The 21,102-nt window shown below is 37.1% G+C and overlaps 1 protein-coding gene across 1 annotated transcript in view; it reads right to left on the reverse strand.

Annotated features, from left to right (window-relative positions):
* The window catches only part of ASXL3 (ASXL transcriptional regulator 3), a 176,822-nt gene that overhangs the window by 53,122 nt on the left and 102,598 nt on the right, over window positions 1-21,102 (reverse strand). Inside the window, 1 exon segment of the mRNA XM_077753852.1 lies at window positions 20,214-20,333. Within this exon segment, the coding sequence (XP_077609978.1) occupies window positions 20,214-20,333 (120 nt within the window).

Genomic DNA, 21,102 nt, shown 5'->3' on the forward strand with positions numbered 1-21,102 from the left:
CTTTCTGAAGCTCTATTCACTTGTATGATGAAAACAAAGTTAAGGGTTTTTACTCTTCATTCCATATCAACTGAGTTAAGGACTACACATACACATATTATTTTAAAATTTACATAGCAAAAAGTAAGGTTTTGTAACGTTAGATTACAGAATCAAATACTTAATCATTCAGTATACCAGTGGTAACTGATCCCCAAAGATACCCTCGCAGGCCACGAGGTTGCCACGCAGTACCTTACAAAAAGGAGGAAGACAGTGGTTTAATGCACAGAGTAGGATGTTCTCCAGTTAAATGGGTATGTGTTCCTCAACTTCCTTATGCACAGGATTGAAAGAAACTCCATTTGCCAAATTGCCTATTACATGCAATTACTGGAACATATATACTTCAATCCCATTTGTCCATTACTTGACATACTTTGAAGCCAACACTGATAAACAGGATTTGATGTTAACTATCCAGTTAGCTAAGAAATGGATAACATCCATATGGAATTACTTTCTTCCGTAAGCATAAATCTCAAATGGTGAGCATGGAAATATCAGGCGTGGTCTGCAAGGATATCTTTGGCCATGTATGATTTACTATCACCAGTAAGTGACTTGGGCTAGAAGGAATATTGGATTTCCTAAGTACTTTAAGATATGCTTTCAGAAGCAGTGAAAAAGCCAGTGTCAGTTCCATTAAAATAATTACATCTCAAGCACACACTTACTTTTACCTAAAGGCTTAAGATACTAGTATTTTTTCATATCTTTAATACTTTTGAATTTTTATAATCTGTTAGGTAAATTGACATTTCATTATAAACACTATTTGTAGAATAAAATAACGGTATAATTTTTAAATCAATATATACAGTACATAGAGCAATCTCTAAGAGGAGCCTGAGTTATTGCAAATGTATGAGCTATTTCCATGGAGGAAAAAGATGGAAAGCCCTTTCCCATTTGCATTTATAAAGGCTGCGTGACTTCTTTAAATATATACACTGATGCCAACAGAGCCATCAGAAATCAATAAATCACATTCTCATGTGCTGTAAAATGTCTGACACACACATTCATTTTCCTAGTCCAAAATTCTCTGCAAAAGGAACTGTGTAAATGTTCCATTTTAGTTTAATGACATTCTCCACAGTTAAAATTATGTGCATTATTGCCAGTGAGTGCAAAAACCTGAACAGCACAAAGCTAGATAGGATTTTAAAGAGCCTACACAGTACATATCCTTCAGTGGCTAGTCATTTAACAGACCATAGAGACACAGATATGAATGCAGAACAAAATTGGGAGATTAGTAAGGATGGATTGAAATGCTCCAATTACCATTTGGAGAAAAATAATAGACATAATTTATTTAGAAGCCGTTGGGGGATGGTCTTGTAAGTATTTGGAGAGACAGCCCTAATAGCCCCAACACCACCAAATGGATGCGGAGATGAACACCACTTAAAAATGATACAGATGACAGAAATGACAACAACCTATTCATCAGTGATGTTCAATTTGAAAGTGTAATAAAAACCTAAATATGACTCCACTTTAGTTGACATTTATTCCACCAGCTGCTATATATTTTTAAAAGGTCACAGAATTGTTCTGTGTAGATATAGTTTATGCAGTACAAATTCTTAAAGAAAGGAGGGATCTTCTATATATGATCAAGGAGGTTCTAAAAATTCTCCAAGCATATTTTGCAGAAATCTATGCACAAAGACATGTCTGGCTACAAACACAAGCGCTGAATTTATTCAGGTAATATTCCTACATGGGAACTGGATGAAGAACTAGCCACAATTCTACCTGTTTAGTAGCAGTAACTAATGCTGCCCTCACCTCTTGGTTTCTCTGCGGTTGATCTCTGACCAAAATGCTATGGCCAAAAAAATAACTTTTGGCCTACGTGTTTGCCAAAACCTGGTCATATTTGAAGTGTGTTATTTTGAGGTCCTATACCACTTCATTCAACAATATATCTTTCCTCCTTTAAAGCCTTATTTTCCTCTCCCTGAGGTCTCCACTCACTCCAGCCTTTCTGGCCTCCTCAGCTTCTCTCCCTACAGCCTGGACCCCATCATCAACCACTCCAACAAGCATATCAGACGTGTTCTAAAGTCTCTCAGCTCTCTCCACGTGAGCCTTTGAAAATCTCCAATCTTGGCAAAATCCAACTCCTGGCACATCTATTACCAAGCTAAATGCACAAACATTTAGCATTCCTGGAATGAAAATCCTACGTAAACCAACTGGATATCCACTGCCATCTAATCTAAAACGGGGTCTCAGTGCGGCTCAGCAGACTCTTTTGCCCCAGGATGGATTCACAACACAACCCTTCAGGCTGTTTGCCAAAAGCTCTCCTGAAACTCCTGGTCCTCTAGTGTCCGAGCAGGCAAATACACCACCATCCAGCCAAACACCCCTCACTTCCCACAGTCCTCCACATTTAGTTATTTCTCCTCTCCTTTTTTCCTGCTTCTTTTCTCTCTGATCTCAGAAATCAGTACCTTATTCTCCCTTAAACCAGCCTCTTCCCCTAGAGAGTCCATCCCATCCCATCTATTCTAAAACTCGGTCAATAAATCAAATCCACTTTCTCCTTCAATTTTTTCTATCACCCACCTCAATGTTAGGACAAAAATATGTTTAAGTCTACCCTGGCTTTTAAGACCTGACAAACTGTTGGTATTCTCAAATGCACAAGAAATACTGCCTAAAATATATATTCAAGTCCTCCTCCTTATCCAGATCCGATTGCCAAGGCTTGATGATTTTATTTCTACAATGTCTGTGTTGGATTGTCTTGTGCACCCCACCCCACCCCCCAATTCCTGTGCTGAAGCCAGTGTGACTGTACTTGGAGACAAGGTCTTTAAAGATGAAATTAACCATAAATGAAGTCATAGGGCAAGGTCCTAATCCAATATGGCTAATGTCTTTATAAAAAGAGGAAGGGAGGGGCGCCTGGGTGGCTTAGTCGGTCAAGCGTCCGACTTTTGCTTAGGTCATGATCTCGCGGTTTGTGGGTTCAAGCCCCGTGTCGGGCCCCGTGCTGACTGCCAGCTCAGAGCCTGGAGCCTGTTTCAGTCTGTGACTCCCTCTCTCTCTGACCCTCCCCTGCTCACGCTGTCTCTCTCTCTCCTAGAAATAAATAAATAAATAAAAATATTTTAAAAAAAGAGGAAGGGATACCAGGGATGTGGGCACACAGAGAAAAGGCCATGTGAGGATACAGCAAAAAGGAGCCTTTCCGCAAGCTAAGGCCTCAGGGAAATCCAACCATGTCAGCACCTTGATCTTGGACTTACAGCCTCCAGAACTGTGAGAAAATAAATTCTGTTTTTTTGAGCCACCCAGTCTGTGGTATTTTGTTATGGTAACAATAGCAAACTAATACAATGTCTCACACATTAGGCCTTTTTCATTCTCTAATGGCTTTGGCTAAGCTCTTGTTTATCAGACGTGTTACACCAGCTTACAGGTGGATTCCCAGCCTATTTTCATTCATTCATTCAAAAAACATTGACTGAATACCTCCTACATGCCAGGCACAGCGAACAGAAGAAAGCCATAAAGCCACTTTCGTGGGGCTTTTATTCTCATGAGGGAAGACAAATGAGCAACTACATAAGCAAGTAATTATTGACTATTGCTAGGTTCTGGGAGGGAAATAAACAAAAAGAGGAAGTCAGAGAACAACTGAAGAGGATACTTTAGATGGGAGGGAGGACAAGAAAAGCCTTTGTGAGGAGATGACGCTGACTGGGTGGATAAGAATTAGCTGGCCTTGCCGAAAGATGCTATAAAGCATTCCTAGCANAAAATAATAAAACCTCTAGAATAAAACATAAGGCAAAAACTTTAAAAAAAAAAAAGATTTCTCAGGTAAAGCAATACATCAAATCTCAAGATGGACAAATACCCACTTCCAGCTGATGTGTTGACATTGTAAAACATCAACAATAAAAAGGATATCATAAAACAATTTTAAGAAAAATAGATTATATCTAAAGAGATGACAATAGGAACACAGAAATCTTATCAATAAATAACAGAATACAGTGGAATATCTTCAAAGGGCCAAGAGAATGTGAGTGTCAATCTAGAATTTTATTAATAATAAAGTCTCTCAAAAATGCAATGATGGCAATAATTAAAGAATCTTTTTTAGCGTCCAAAATGGAAATTCTATTCTTTAGAGAATTTCATTAAAATAATCAGTAGTGGATATTCTCATTAAATGAAGAAATTAAATCGAAGAAGGAATAAATGGGTTGCAGAAGCAATGGCAAACTAAAAGACTAATAGATCAGAGCAACTCCAAGTAAATATTAATGATGAAAAATAATACTAATGACTAATAAGAGTTAAATACAGAAAATAGATAAGTTAAATAAAAAGGAAATAAAATGGAAAACAACTGCATGCAAGATGTGAAGAAGTGACTGAAATAAAAGCGCTATTAAACCCTGGCATTATTTGAGAAGAGAGGACAATAGCCTAGTTCCTTACTTGGTTAAAACTCTGTAGGTGGAATGCCTGGTGGCTCATTCAGTTAAGCATCTAACTTCAGCTCAGGCTTCGGACTCCTGCTCCACAAGTATGAGCCTCCCCTCAGGCTCTGTGTCTCCCTCCCTCTCTGCACCTCCCCCTCTCATGCTCTCTCTCTCTTTCTCTAAAGTAAATAAACCTTAAAAAGAAAAAAAACAACTCTACAGGTAACCACTAGAGCCAATGAAAAAGAATTATAACTTCCAAATAAGTGTATGGAAGGAAATCTCAATGAATCAAATGGAAGGCATAAAAGCAGAAAAAAAATTAAGTTCAACAAAATCAAAATAATATTAAGTGGTTTTTCATACTTGATTTACAAAGTAATGTAATCTACCTATGTGTTGCTTGCAAAAAATATACTTAATAATCATAGGGAATGGATGAAAATGAAATAAAGACATATTAGCCCCAGACTCAAAAGAAAAACAAAATCATACAACAATATTAACATCAGACAAGATACACAATGGTAGAAAACCTTATTGGGGATGAGAAAGATCATTCCTTAAGTATAAAAGGAACAATTCACTGAGAAGATAAAATGACCCTAAATCTGCATCCATTTAAGATGGATCTGCCAGCTCAGAGCCTGGAGCCTGTTTCAGTCTGTGACTCCCTCTCTCTCTGACCCTCCCCTGCTCACGCTGTCTCTCTCTCTCTCTTCTAGAAATAAATAAAACATTTAAAAAAAAATTAAAACTGAGAGAATTAAAAGAGAAAATGCCATTACACAATGCTAGTGAGAAGTGTTAACATCTTCTGCCAGAAACTGAAACATCAGACAAAAAAACTTGCCTTAATACAGAGAACTTTAACAACTCAATAATCAACGTTGAACCAATGAATTTAACATAGGTCACTGCACTGAGCTGTTAGAGAAAGCAATGTTTTGTCAGCACTCAAGGAACAGTAAAACAAACAAACCTGACCTGTGAGTGTCTACAAATACTGATGAACAATTGAAACCTCATCTAATTAGGTAGCAATAACACAAACATAGCAACTCTCCAGTCCTCCCATACCCATTACATAGTTTGACATTCAAAAGCATACTTTTAAGTACTTCATAAGTAAAAGAAAATTCAATGGAAATTATAAATATCTGGATTCTAAGTGACAATGCCAAAACTTGTGAAAAGCAATTCGGTTTTAAAGGTTAGTTTTACCTATTACAGAATAGAAAAAAAAAATTGAAAATTAAAGTTAGGTGTACAAATCAAGAAGTTAATAAATGAACTACACAAAAACTTGATAAAGAAGGGAAGATTACAAAAATAAGAGTATACATTAATGGAACAGAAGGACAATGAAGACCAAAACAACCACAAAAGGGTTTTTTTTTTGTTCCACTTTGTTTTTTTGTGTTAGACTAATAAAATAGATATACTTCTGGTGAGAGATCACATAAATAAAGAGGAATGAAAAGTAGGACATAACTCTAGATACAGTATACAAGGAAGATATAATACTATGACTTGTGAGTCTGAGCCCTGTGTAAGGCTCGATGCTGATAGTACAGAATCTGCTTGGGATTCTCTTTCTCCCTCTCTCTGCCTCTCCCCTGCTTGCTCTCTCTCTTTCTCTCTCAAAATAATAAACTTAAAAAAATAGTAACAAGACCAGTATGAGAGAAAAAAATACTATCAGCCAACCCCACTTACAAAGACACCAAAAAGTACAAAAGTTGTATTATTTTTAAAAAATCTAAAGCAAATCTGACATTTATTCAGTCAAGGAAGTAGGTGTATAGGTGTCTGCTTTATTAGTACTCTATCTGTATTTTTCTATAAGTTTAGTCTTTCACAATTAAAAAAAAAAAAAAGACTACAAGGAAAGAAGAATTAGGGAGAAGTTTCTGTTCCCAGCAATGGAGGCAAAGGCAAAACCTAGAGACAAAAAGTATGAGAAATCTAGGAAAGAAGTCTTCTTAATTCTCCTTTATGAGAATATTCTGAATATTCTCATATGAAGGAGTTGAGATCATTTACCAAGAGTGATTATGACTATGAAGAGGTTTGGGGAACTGAGAGAATTGTAAGACTTTGAACCATGTTATAAGCAATGTGAGAAGCAGGACCTTTGGGGTTGGTTACTATTTAGTATGGTTCAAAATCTTTAAGAATACCATTGATAAAAGAAGATCCATAATCTTCTAGAGGTACATAATCTTTTATGACAAACTCAAAAGAAAATCTATTTCAAATATGTCCAACTAAGCAAGAATATGTTCCATAATTTTGGAACAAAGACAGAGCAGATAAACTTATTGCTAACTTTGTAGCCATACAGGATGTTTAATTCCATTTTAATTATCCTTACACACTTACTCTTAATTGGCTTAAGAACAATCCAATTATATCTGATTGTCTTATCTTATTAAAAAGCTGGTAGCTCATCTCCCTACAGCATTCAAAGGAAGAAAAAGATGTCATTTTAGTGACACTAATTCCTGGACACTAGAGAGAATAAAGTAGCTGTGGTCTGGAGAAGGAGAAATGAGAAGCATCAGTTGCCTACCTGCCACAGCAAGAGTCTATGACATACATGAAGACACTAGACTGGCCTTAGGATAAAAAATCATGGGGAATACGTCCAATCAGGATCAGGGAAATTCTCTATTATTTTGACAAAGGGAGTTCAAAGACCACCAATCTGAGTAAAGATTACAGACTCTGGGGCACTGGTTGATCAATGGGTAGTCTGTTGGCTTAAAGATTCCTATTTCCAAGCCTACAGAGGATTTATGCATAAAATGCACAAACAGAGACCCAGACATAACACTAACCTAGAGGGAAGGAGCACATGCAAGATGCAGACCAGGGTCTTCGGTTACAAGAGGAACTGCCCAAAGAAATACACAAAGAGTTCAAAACGGAAGAGTTCTTCATTGTCTCCAAGAAATTGGAGAGGAATGATTCTAAAAAGCTCAGAGAATAAAAACAGGCTTTCAAAGAGTCAGTCTAAATGGGGGTGGGGGGCGGGAAATTATAGGGAACAAAAGCAAATCATCTACAATGTGATTCAACTTAAACTTCACAAAGGAAGTAATTGTATAAAAAGTCTAAAAGTCTATTTGGTAGCAATGACTATTAAAACATAGTACTGAGGTTAAAAAACTATGGGGTTTATGGTTACAAAACAGAATATAAATGTTAACGTTGATGTTTAAAAATAATAAAATTAACAAAAATATGGAGTAGGAGGGAGTCTATATTATCCAAAGGTAATGAGAAATCAAAAAAGAATCAGTTTATCATGTTTTAGTATCTTGGGAGAAAACTTTTAGGAATGAACATATCTTGTGGCAATGTTTAGCAATTTTGGTGTGGGTTTTTTTTTTTTTATTTCTGTTACTTTTATTATTCAGCTAAAATTAATTAAATTTAATACTTTTAATTAAAGTGATTAATACAGCTTTTCTAAGATTTTTCTAAGATGATCTCTGGTTGTAGATACACGTTAAAAGATGTGAAATCACTTTCTTCCACCAGGTGAGGATAAGCGAAGTCTGACTTAGAAGAGGTCCTTCATCCGACTCTGCAGGTGTCCTGATCTCAGACTTTCAGCCTCTAGACTGGAATTATGATGCCAGAGTAATCAGAGGATGCTGTGCTTGCTGCATAGCTTGAACACAGCTCGATAAATACTGGATCATTCTAAATACCCAGGAAATCTATCTAAGGGCCAATAGAACAAGCTGCATGACTGGGAGAAGAGAAGAGGCCACATGGTGGAGGGTAGGAGGTGAGGAGATGTGACTTGCAGGAGAAAAGGAGCATGGGTACTGTGGAGAGGAGGACCCCTGATCAGGGAGAGAGAAGAAAGAGAAGAGAGGGAAGAGAGAGAAGAGAGAAAGAGAGAAAGAGAGAGAGCGAGAAAGGAGCATTGCACAGGGGTTCACACAAGGAAAACTCTTCTCCAATGCCACTGACTGGAAAATGAGAAATTCTGATTATCTTCAGTGTTTACAACCAACAGAGCTCGAAGACCAGAGTTTCAGAGTTCTGCACCATGGCTGGTGTGGAGCCAGCAGACACTGCAGTGCTCCTGTGGAGAAGGAAGGCAGAAGCCCAGGAGTAGATGGTATGGTGTGAGGATCCCCTGGGACACACTGGGAAAGATGTTTCCCCTTCTTGGAGTGCATCTGGGAGAGGTGGCATTGCCGCTCAGGGGACAAAAGAGCTGGCAGGTGCCATTGTGCTGCCCCATTCATTAGCATAGGCATACTGATGCCTGCAGAGGGTGGCTAACCTGGACTCGGGCTTTTTGCTGTGCTTTACTCTGAACTCTAAGCTCCTGCATGTTAGTGTGACTGCCCTTCTAGGACAAACCAGCATCTGTTCTGGAGCGGCATGACCCTCCCCCAGAGGACTAGCATGGGTCTATGTCATACTGGGTCCCTAACATTTGGAGTTTTGAAACTTAGCCAGCATGTCTGAGATAAAACATGGGTTTACTGCCCTGCCCAGTGAGCAGACGGTCCTGACACAAATGTCCCAGATCCCTAGGACTCGTGAGGGGAGACTATTTGCTCTTCTTTGAGGACTTTCCAGACAGTGGTGGGTGTGAACTCATTCTCTGGGGACAAGATAGAGGGCTAACACCATTCTTCTCCCCTGCCCATCAGCATGAACAAACTATAGTGACCAGCCCAGCACCTACAGAGGAGGCTTATACCAAGCCATGCCCCCTGCACTCTACAGGTGCTTCTTTGCCAGGTGAAATGAGCCTGAGACACAGAGTAGCAGATTCCTTCCCTAGAAGACCAGCACAAATTTCTACCAAGCCTACTGACCATAGACAGCTGCAAAGCTTCAGCTGTAGTGGAAACAGGATTAGGCCTCTTAATAGGCAGACCAGAACACACCTAGTAAAGATTTGTCACAGTCTGGACAAGGTTCAAACACTGCCCACTGCAGGCAAGGAGAAATTCTCCAAAGGACTGACCCCAGAGAAAGAGCAGCCAAACCACAGAATATAGCATATATCAGAAACAATTCCTAAAGCACAGGCCCTGGGAAGTTTATGACCTCTTCTTCATAAGCCATTACTCTCAGGAGCAGGAAACACAGGCTTTCCTAACACAGAGAAGAAGACAAAGGCCTAGACAAATGCCGATATGGAGGAATTCATTCCAAAACGAAACAAGACATGGTCACCGCCAGAGATCTAATCGAAACAGATATAAGTAATATGCCTGACTCAGAATTTAAAACAACAATTATAAGGATACTAGCTGGACTTAAGAAAAGCACAGAAAACACCAAAGAGTCTCTTTCCACAGAGATAAAAGATGAAAAAACTAGTCAGGCCTAAATAAAAAATGTTACAACCCAGATGCAGAACCAACTGGTTGTAAAGACCCCATGGATGGAAGAAGCAGAGGAACAAATAAATGACAAGGTAGATAAAATTATGGAAGATAATGAAGCCTAAAAGAGGAAAATAAAAATACTGGCTCATGAATATAGACTTAGAGAACTCAGTAACTCCATAAAGTGAAATAACATTGGTATCATAGGAGTCCTAGGAATAGAAGAGGGGGGGAAAGGGGCAGAAGGTTTAGTTGAGGAAATTATAGCTTAAAAGTTCCCAAATCTGGGGAAGGAAATAGACATCTAAATCCAGGAGGGAGTGAGAAGTTCCATCAAAATAAAAAAAAAAAGTAGGACAACATCAAGACATATGGTAGTAAAATTTGCAAAATATGGAGATAAGGAAAAATCCTAAAAGCAGCAAGGGAAAATAAATCCCTAATTTACAAGGGAAGACAAATAAGATTGGCAGTAGATCTCTGCACAGAAACTTAACAGGCCAGAAGGGAGTGGCATGATATATTCAACATGCTGAACGGGGAAAATATGCAGCCAAGAATACTCTATCCACCAAGGCTTGTCATTCAGAAGAAGGAGAGATAAAGTTTTCCAGACATACAAAAACTAAAGGGGTTCATGACCACAAATCCAGCCCTGCAAGAAATACTAAAGGGGAGTCTTTGAGTGGGAAAGAAAGACAAAAAGCAACAAAGACTAGAAAGGAAAAAAGAAAATCTCCAGAAACAACAACTTAACAGGTAATACGATGGTGCTAAATTCATACCTATCAATAATCATTCTGAATATAAATGAACTAACCGCTCCAATCAAAAGACATACGGTTTTAGAATGGATTAAGAAAAAAAGACTCTTCCATATTCTGCCTACAAGACACTCATTTTAGACTTAAAGACACCTGCAGATTGAAAGTGAGGGAATAGAGAACCATTTATCACACTAATAGACATCAAAAAAAAGTGGAGTAGCCCAGACAAACTAGACTTTAAACTAAAAACTGTAACAAAAACTGAAGAAGGGCACTATATCATAATAAAGAGGTCTATCCAATAAGAAGATCTAACAACTGTAAACATTTATGCCCTAACTTGGAAGCCCCCAAATGTATAAAACAATTAATAGCAAACATAAAGAAATGCATTGATTAAAATAGAATAACAGTAGGGGACTTAAACAACCCACTTACAGCAATCGACAGATCATCTAAGCAGAAAATCAATAAGAAAACAATAATTTTGAATGACAAACTGGACCAGACGGACTTAACAGATATATTCAGAATATTTCATCCTAAAGCAGCAGGATACACATTCTCTTCAAGTGCACATGGAACATTTCTTCAGAACAGATCACAAATTATCCCACCAAACCAGTCTCAACAAATTAAAAAAAAAAATTGGTCATACCATGCATCTTTTCTGACAACAACACTATGAAACTAAAAGTCAACCAAAAGAAGAACTCTATAATACATGAAGGCTAAATAAACAATGAGTATGTCAATCAAGAAATAAAAGAAGAAATAAAGAACTACATGGAAGCAAAGGAAGGTGAAAACATAACAGTCTAAAACCTCTGAAATGAAGCAAAAGCAGTTCTAAGAGGGAATTTTATAATAGCAATACAGGCCTATCCCAAAAAGCAAGAAAAATTTATAAAAAAACAACCTAACCTTACACATCAAGATGCTAGAAAAGAACAACAGAGAAAACCTAAAACCAGCAAAAGGAATGGAATAATAAAGATTAGACAGGAAATAAATGATATAGAAACTAAAAAAAAAAAAAAAATCAATGAACAGATCAATGAAACCAGAAGCTGGTTCTTTGAAAAAAAATTAATAAAATTGATAAACCCTATCCAGACTTTATCAAAAAGAAAAGAGAAAGGACCCAAATAAATAAAATCACAAATGACAGAGGAGAAATCATAACCAACACCACAGAAATGCAAACAATAAGAGAATATTATGAAAATCTATATACCAACAAATTAAGCAATCTGGTAGAAATGGATAAATTCATAGAAACATATAAACTATGAAAACTGAAACAGGAAGAAATAGAAAATTTGAATAGACCCATAACAGGCAAAGAAATGGAATCAGTAATCAAGAAACTCCCAACAAACCAAAGTCCAGGGCCAGATGGCTTCACAGTAGAATTCTACCAAACATTCAAAGAACAGTTAATACCTTTTCTTTTCAAACTGATTCAAAAAATAAAAATGGAAGAAAAATTCCAAACTCATTGTACAAGGCCAGAATTATCTTGATTCTAAAACCAGACGAAGACCCCACCATAAAAAATTACAGGTCATTATCCCTGAGGAACAAAGATGCAAAAATCCTCAACAAAATACTGTACTAGCAAATTGAATCCAATAGTACAGACATTAAAATAATTATTTACCATGATCAAGTGGGATTTATTTCTGGGCTGCAAGGGTGGTTCAATGTTTGTAAATCCTTCAATATGAGACACCACACTAATAAAAGAAAGGGTAAGAATCATAAAATACGGTCAATAGATGGCACTTACTTGATAAAAACCCTTAACAAAGTAGGAATAGGGGAAGATACTTCAACATAATAAAGGCCATATATGAAGGTCCCACAGATAAGATCATCCTCAATGAAGAAAAACTGAGAGGTTTTCCTCTCAGGTCTGGAACAAGAGAGGGATGTCCACTCTCACCATTGTTATTTAACATAGCACTGGAAGTCCTAGCCTCACCAGTAATCAGGAATAAAAAGCATCCAAATAGCAAGAAAAAAGTCGGACTTTCACTATTCACACATAGGTCTATGTAGAAAACCCAAAAAATTTCACACAAAAAAACTGCAAGAACTAATATATGGATTTAGTAAAGTCACAGGATACAAAATCAATGTGCAGAAATCTGTTACATTTCTATACACCAAAACTGAAGCAGAACACGGAGAAATCAAGGAATGATGGCATTTACAACTGCAACAAAACCATAAGATAACCTAGGAATAAACCTAACCAAAGAAGTAAAAGATCTGTACTCTGAAAACTACAGAACACTGATGCAAGAAACTGAGGACACAAATAAATGGAAAAACATTCCATGCTCATGGAATGGAAGAACAAACATTGTTAAAATGCCTATATCACCCAAAGCAATCTATACACTAAATGCAATCCCCATCATTAAAATACCATCAGCATTTTTCACAAAGCTAGAACAGATAATCCTAAAATTTACATGGAACCACAAAAGACCTCAAATGCTCAAAATGATCTTGAAAAAGAAAAGCAGAGCTGGATGTATCATGATTCCAGACTACGAGCTATACTACAAAGCTGCAGTCATCAAAAAAGTACGATATTGACACAAAAACAGATAGATCAATGGAACAGAATAGAAAACCCAGAAATGGACCTCTAACTACATGGTCAAATAATCTACAACAAAGCATGGAAGAATATCCAATGGGAAAAAAACAGTCTCTTCAACAAATGGTGTTGGGAAAACTGGAACATTTTCTTACATCATATACAAAAATAAATTCAAAGTGGATGAAAGACTTAAATGTGGGACAGGAAACCATCAAAATCCAGGAGGAGAACACAGGCAACAAGCTCTTTCACTTCAGCCATAGCAACTTATTACTAGACACATCTCCGGGTACAAGGGAAACAAAAGCAAACATAAACTATCTAGACTGGATCAAGATAAAAAGCAAAGAAAGCAATCAGCAAAACTAAAAGGCAACCTTCAGAATGGGAGAAGATATTTGCAAATGACATATCTGATAAAGGATTAGTATCCAAAATCTATGAAGAATTTATCAAACTCAATACCCAAAAAACAAATAATCCAGTGAAGAAATGGATAGAAGACATGAATAGACACTTTTCCAAAGAAGAGATTCAGATGCCTAACAGACACATGAAAAGATGCTCCACATCACTCATCATTAAGGAAATACAAATCAAAACCACAATGAGATACCACCTCACAACTGTCATAATGGATAAAATTATCAAAATAGGAAACAACAGACATTAGTGAGGATGCAAAGAAAGGGAAGACTCTTAAACTGCTGGTGGGAATGCAAACTGGTGCAGCCACTCTGGAAAACAGTATGGAGGTTCCTCAAAAAGTTCAAAATAGAACTACCTTATGTTCCACCAACTGAACAACTAGATATTTATCTAAAGGATACAAAAATACTGATTTGAAGTGGCACATGCACCCAGATGTTTATAGCAGTATTATCAACAATAAAGCCCAAAGCAGCAATTAACTGATGAATAATTTAAAAAGTTATATATAAAAATCTATATTCATACAATAAATATAAAATTTTTATATTTTATATATTATTTATATATTTTATACACTATATATGATTCATATTTATATATTTGGAATATATAAAATGGAATATTACTCAGCCATCAAAAAGAATGAAATCTTGCCATTTGCAACGACATGAATGGAGCTAGAGTGTATTATGCTAAGTGAAATAAATCAATCGGAGGAAGACAAATACCTTATGAATTGATTCATATGTGGAATTTGAGAAATAAAACAGATGAACATGGTGAGGGGGAAGAGAGAGAAAGGGAGACAAACCATAAAAGAAACTCTTAAATATAGAGAACTGAGAGTTGCTAGAGGGGAGGTGGTGGGAGAAGGGGTAGATGTGTGATAGACATTAAGAAGCGCACTTGCTGGAGCATCTGGATGGCTTAGTCAGTTAAGCATCCAACTCTTGGTTTTGGCTCAGGTCATAATCTCATGAATCTTGAGATAAAACCCTGTGTCAGGCTCTGCTCTGACAGTGAGGAGCCTGTTTGGGATTCTCTCTCTCTCTCTGCCCCTCCCTTACCTCAATATAAACAAATATTTTTTCTTTAATGAGGGCATTTCTGTGATGAGCACTGGGCATTATATGGAAGTGATTACAAAAAAGAGAGATGTAAAATCATGTTTATACAACACTGAGAGAATGCTTTTGGATGATAGGATTTAGGGATATTATTCAAATTTTATTTTAATTTTTCTGAATTAATTTATTTTAGGAGTATGTAACATTTTATGAAACCAGCAAAGTTGTAATTCTTCACTACAAAAAGATTAAACCAAATAAAATACATTGGAATGGATCCTAGACATTGGGCTCAGTGAGGATATTTATTAAAAACCCCTCAGAGATATCCGTTAGAAGCTTATATTTGTTTAGCCAAGTACTTTTTAAACTCCTACTGTGTCATCAGGCAGGAAGAAGTATAATTAAGACCTAGTTTAGGTCAATGACCCCGAATTCAAGGAACTTACATTTTAGTTAGGAGAATATGTGAGAAATTAATATAAAACAAATAGAAAATATCATTAAACAATTTTTAAAAATGTTTACAACCTATCATCTTAGTGGCCTGAAGACCGTGAGATGATAATGTACCACGATTATCTCAGAAAAGTACATCGGGGAGGTTTTAAATGAGTTTCATCTTTTGCTAAAACAAGAAGAAAGGCTATGAAGCAACTGTTCAAGCAAGAAAACATGCTTCAACCCCTGTTTTCAGCTGTCACCAACCTTTCATCTCATGAGATGCACTTTCTACTGCCTGATTACTTGCTAGTCTAATATTAACTATTATCCTAATTTGCAAGACCTGTGACAATAAAGGAGCCTAGTAGGTATTGTTAGCATTTGTTTTTATGTGTATCAGAATAGTGTTTTCTACCACTTATGATATAAAAGTGGGTGACACCAACAATACTTTGTTGGTTAGTTTCTTATTACAACATCATTAGAGAAATATTCTTTAGATCTATTATTTTTCACCTGTACCCACTCACCATGTTATTGTGTCTACTCAATCAGAGAGCTACTCAGGGAAATATTCTCATAATTTTCAGAACCCGGGTCAAGAAGAACAACAAAAAGCCAAAAGAAGACAAAAAAACCTAATGCTGAGTGATGTATTTCTTTCATGTTTATTTATTTATTTTAAGAGAGAGTGTATAAAAGGAACAGAAAGGGAGGTAGAGAGAGAGAATCCCAAGCTGACAGCACAGAGCTCGACGTGAGATTGATCTCAAAACCATGAGATAATGATCTTAGCCAAAATTAAGAGTCGAACACTTTAACTGACTGAGACACCGGAATGCCCTGTGATAAGTTTCTCATAAAAGTTTCAACACTGGGTTGCCTGGGTGGCTCAGTCAGTGTAAGCATCTGACTTCAGTTCAGGTCATAATCTCACGGTTCGTCAGTTTTAGGTCCCCCCCACCTCCTTGGGCACTGTCAGATTCTCTGTCTCCCTGTGTCTCCCTCCCTCTCTGCCCTTTCTCTGCTTATTTAAGCATGCTCTGTCTCAAAAATGAATAAATAAACATTTTAAAAAGCATTTAAAACAAAAAGGCTTCAACATCATCATCAGAAGAACTAGAATAACTGAGGGCTACTAAAGCTCAATAATTTTTTTATTGTGGGCTTCTAACCCTCTCCAGGGAAACTGGCATATGAAGGGACCTGATAGAGTTCTATGGGCTTTCTTACTGCAGTGTCCTCAGGGAAGCACACCAGGGTCCCTTGTGCCCGGGGCTACATGCCTGAGCTTCCAAGAAGACCCAGGAGAAATCTATATCTGAATAGGGTGACTACCCTGTAATTTGACTAATTAAGTAATTGTTAGAGAGCAAAAGGAAGCACCTTGGGGACAATCAGAAGTACTATATATCTGCTAGGGAAATCTCACAATAAGGATGACAATTCAGACTTTCAACAAAACATCGGATTTTGACTAGATTCACTTTAAGTTAGAACAGACTTACACCATTTGTTTTAATTCAGAAAGGTTTCGACAGGTTAGGAGCTTTATACAGTTACCGCCACCTCGAGAAGGCAAAGACAGTTAAAACTACATGTCTAAAACTATATGAATTCGAGGTGTAGCCCTGATGGGGAAAACCGCTCTGTCCGGCTGGCTCCTGGGTGTTGGCTTGGTTCATCTTTCCCTGCTTTGCTTCTGCAGCTATACAAGAATGACTAGAACCCCTGGAGCACAGGACCATTTTTATTCAAGGATATGTAAGTGTGCTGAAACCTGTGGGATGCCTCATTCACCCAACTTATGGACCCATTCAGCTACTTATAAATAATCCATTCGAAATTTATCCAGCACCTACTAAACCAGAGAGATATAATGGGTGTGGTGAGGACCTCAAAGACAGACAGGAAGGTCCCTATTCCCAAGGAGTTAACAACTTAATGGCAAAGAGGGAAGAGCAAAATACAAACAAATATGCCTCAAGCGGTATTCAATACCATCCTGATTCTAAAGTGCTTCACAGTATAGAGAATCTTTTACCACAGAATATCAAAAATATTACTTTCTTTTTTTAAAGTTTTTATTTATTTTGAGAGCAAGTGAGCACGCATGTGAGTGGGGGGGTGGGGCAAGAGGGAGAGTTCTAAGCAGACTCCATGCTGTCAGGGCAGAGCCTGATGCCGGGCTTGAACTCATGAACTCTAAGATCATGACCTGACCAAAGTCAGACGCTTAACTGACAACTGACTAAGCCACCCAGGCGCCCCCAAAACATTACTTTCTAAAAAAGACATAGTTTATTGCCTAGAAATGGTTAGATTAAGGCTCTTTCTTTTATTTCATTTTTTCACTGTGTATTTTACAGTGCTGGGCTGATACTGGAGGCTTCATATGCACTGCTGACTTCACTTGTGCAAAATAAGTCCCTCCACCCTGTTGTTTGTGGGTTAGTCATCAGTCTCCTTTCCTTCTCTGTAATCAGCTTATTTTTGACAGGTTTTTTTTTTTTTTAACCTTAATTGACTTTAAGTCCCACCCTCTACCTCATCTACCTTGATTTTATTGGTTCAGCCAGGATGTCTTAAGAGTTGCTAGCTTTCCCTTCTACGTGTAACTGGTGTGCCTGCATTTGAACACTGAGGGCAGACTCCTCCTGTCATAGAGTGCCCTGTGCTCCTCAGTGAGGCCTGCAGGTACTGAGTATGGGCTAGATGATCTGACAGTCAGATACCCAACACAAGGGTCAAGTCCAGAGTATGGGCTAGATGATCTGACTGTCAGATACCCAACACAAGGGTTTAGACTTTGGAGCTAGTGGCTTATATCTTAGCATGTCATTTATGGGAAACCTCCTTAACTCTCTGGGCCTCAGTTTCTTCAGCTGAAAAAATGAACATAATTCTACTGTACATAATTGAAGGCAGTACTGAATGAGATAACTTATGTCAAAATACCTAGACCGTGGCATTAAATATGGGCAGTGAATACGATTTCACTTCTACATTCTTTCCGTGAGGTAGCTTTATTACTCTACTATTTTGCAGTCTTAAAAAAAAGGTTAAAAAGAACACGGTGGTCCCCTTTATCACCTTTGTAATCTGCTAACAAGCCAGCTGAAATACTATGACAACACAATTTCTAACATGTAAGATGTTTACTGCCGTGCAGAGCATCTAGGTAACAATGGTTAGAATACAAGAGACCCTGACTAAAGACCTGAACACCGGACAGGATCCTGAAAACCTAATACACCCTCTGCTTGACTGCCAGTCCTGAAGTTAGCTAAGTAATTAAACAGGGAGGCCTCTGGGCCTTGAATTTTCTTAAACTCATGAAATGCACTGACTTTACTGAGGTTGGTAGCAGGCCATTTTTAACTGAAGGTCACTGACTTTTAAATTACTTAGTATACCATAACATGCCTTCTTTTTTTTAGTACATTCTTTACATGTTACTCTCCCATTGTAGTTTTCTATTTTAGAAGCTACTTCTATTAAAGCACAAACTTTACAACACCCAAAAGACTAGAAAAAAACCCACACAAAACACCAGTATATATGTAAGTGAGGTTATACACAAACACATAGTCATACATTTGGGGCTACACAAAAATTATAAAATTATTTAGCTTTGGAAATAATGCAAAAGATGTAATTATACTACATGCCAAGAATGTAAAACAAAAATAAATTCCGCTTCCCCAAAGAGATCTTATCTAAGGATGTATAAATCCTATTCAAAGACTTTTTATTGAAAGCATACTCCCAACAGGGCGCCTGGCTGGCTCAGTAGGTAGGGCAGGCGACTCTTGATCTTGGGGTCATGAGTTTGAGCCCCATGTTGGGTGGAGAGATTACTTTAAAAAGTAAAAAAGAAGAAGAAAAAAAGAAAGCACGTAAGCATGTTCCGAGGATTTAGCAAAATTCCCAGTATAGATAATAGGCATTCAATAAACCTGGATCAATAAACCTTTTCTACAAAGTTACTGACCTGAACTTTATTCTATATTTACATATAGAATAAAATTAAACTTAAACTCTTTAAATATATGTATATATTTAAATATATGTATATTATATATAAAGTTAAAGTCTTGCTTGAATTCTATAAACACGTGAACTGCAAACAAGAATTACCCTAAGTTGCCAAGAAAGTTAAATGGCAGAACGAATAATACAGTTTTCAGGTCAATAACTTTGTAGTTTCTACCAACCATTTTACAAAATATTACAATGATCTAGGTCATTATCATTACCCTTGCTCAGAGGTGAAATAACTGAGAGAGAGAAATGAAGCCATTAGGTCCAGACATCCAACAAGGCAGATTCGGTACAGAATTACAACATTCAACCCTGGATGTGTTTATTTTCATCTTTTTCATTCTCATATTACGTTTTCCCTGAATGCTGCTGTTGAGTTCCCGATGAAAGTTATCAGAAAGGAAATCTCCAGAAGAAAACCTGGTGCTGACTCGCAAGACCCAGGGACTGTGTCTTCCGCACCTCTAGGCAGTTTTATACTGTTTTTCCAACAAGCACTATTGAATATTTCAAGCAGCACAGATGACAAGCGAGGCAGAGCAGCTTTACTGCAGCAGACCCCAATGACGATGTCCTCTACGGTTCAATGAACTCTTTACAAAAAGTTGCATTTTCCCTCCAATATAGTAAATTCCAATAAACTGAAACCCGGCTGCAGGAACAAAACGTGGTGTAGTAGATAAAATCATGACTCGGCAGATAATTTCTTGAATACACAGATCATTTTAATCTCCAACCTTTAGCCTCTGCTTCACCCAATGATATCATTTACAGATTCAGCAATATGCTTAAGACCAATCTGTTGGAACTGTATTTTCTTATTTAGTACCCTTTTTGGTTTAAATAAACTGGAAAGATTTTTAAGTTTCCTTGTTTAACCATTAAAAAATGTTCTAAGAATTTTCTGTAATTTCATTGAAAAAGATATAAATCTCTAAAACATGAAATGTCACAGGCTATTGAACACTCACCCAAACCAGACTTTTTTAATCGTTTTAAGTGCTGACTTGTTTGTTTTCCAGTGGGAGATTTTTGCCCATGTTTCATTTCTTTATCTGAACTGTCTGCTTCACCATTTTTAGATTCGGATCCTAAAAAAGGAAATAGTTATTATGTCATTATCTTCCTCTTGCTGTCCTTGAAAAGAAAAATCTAAAACTGTTTCAAAAACCACAGATATAATCTCCTTTTCTATAAGTTATTCACTACCTTTGGCCACAATCTGATTCCTCTATTGGATATAAAGAGAAAAGCCCAATAAATCAATCAAACAGAACAAAAAGCAAGAACAGATGGCCTAATAGTAGAGTCAAAAACACGTTCACTGATCTGATAGCTTTTAAAAGAAACACTCAGACCTTTTGTAAAAACACACGAATAAGCTTCAACAATACTATACCATTTAGAGACCATGCAAGACAGAGAAAGAAACATGAAAGAAGAAGAGAGGCTTGAAGAGAAGGAGAGAGCACACCTCCATAAATAACTTTACGTTGAAATAGGAACACAAAATACAAACATCAGTCCATAATAAATAGAATGGTACATAGCTGATAAAGTGACAGAAGGTAAATTAGAAGAAAAGGTCAGGGCTGCACTGAGGTGGGAAGAATGTTTCCAGAACACAGAAACTAATAAAACACAAAATGTCTGATTTTTGCAGAAGACTGAAAAACAAATTCACACTCACGGAAGAACTGCTTTTGATGGCATTACACACCAGCATGGGGTCCACCATTAAAGTTCAACATTCAAACAAAAGCCAAAGCCACAACAACAACAAAAAAATGCACCTAGCAGTCCCACACATTTTCTTACACCTACTGACATCAGCAAATGAAGTCCTTTGATGATGACCGA

This window comes from Crocuta crocuta, unplaced genomic scaffold (genome assembly GCF_008692635.1).
Source record: "Crocuta crocuta isolate KB4526 unplaced genomic scaffold, BGI_CrCroc_1.0 scaffold231, whole genome shotgun sequence".
NCBI lineage: Eukaryota > Metazoa > Chordata > Mammalia > Carnivora > Hyaenidae > Crocuta > Crocuta crocuta.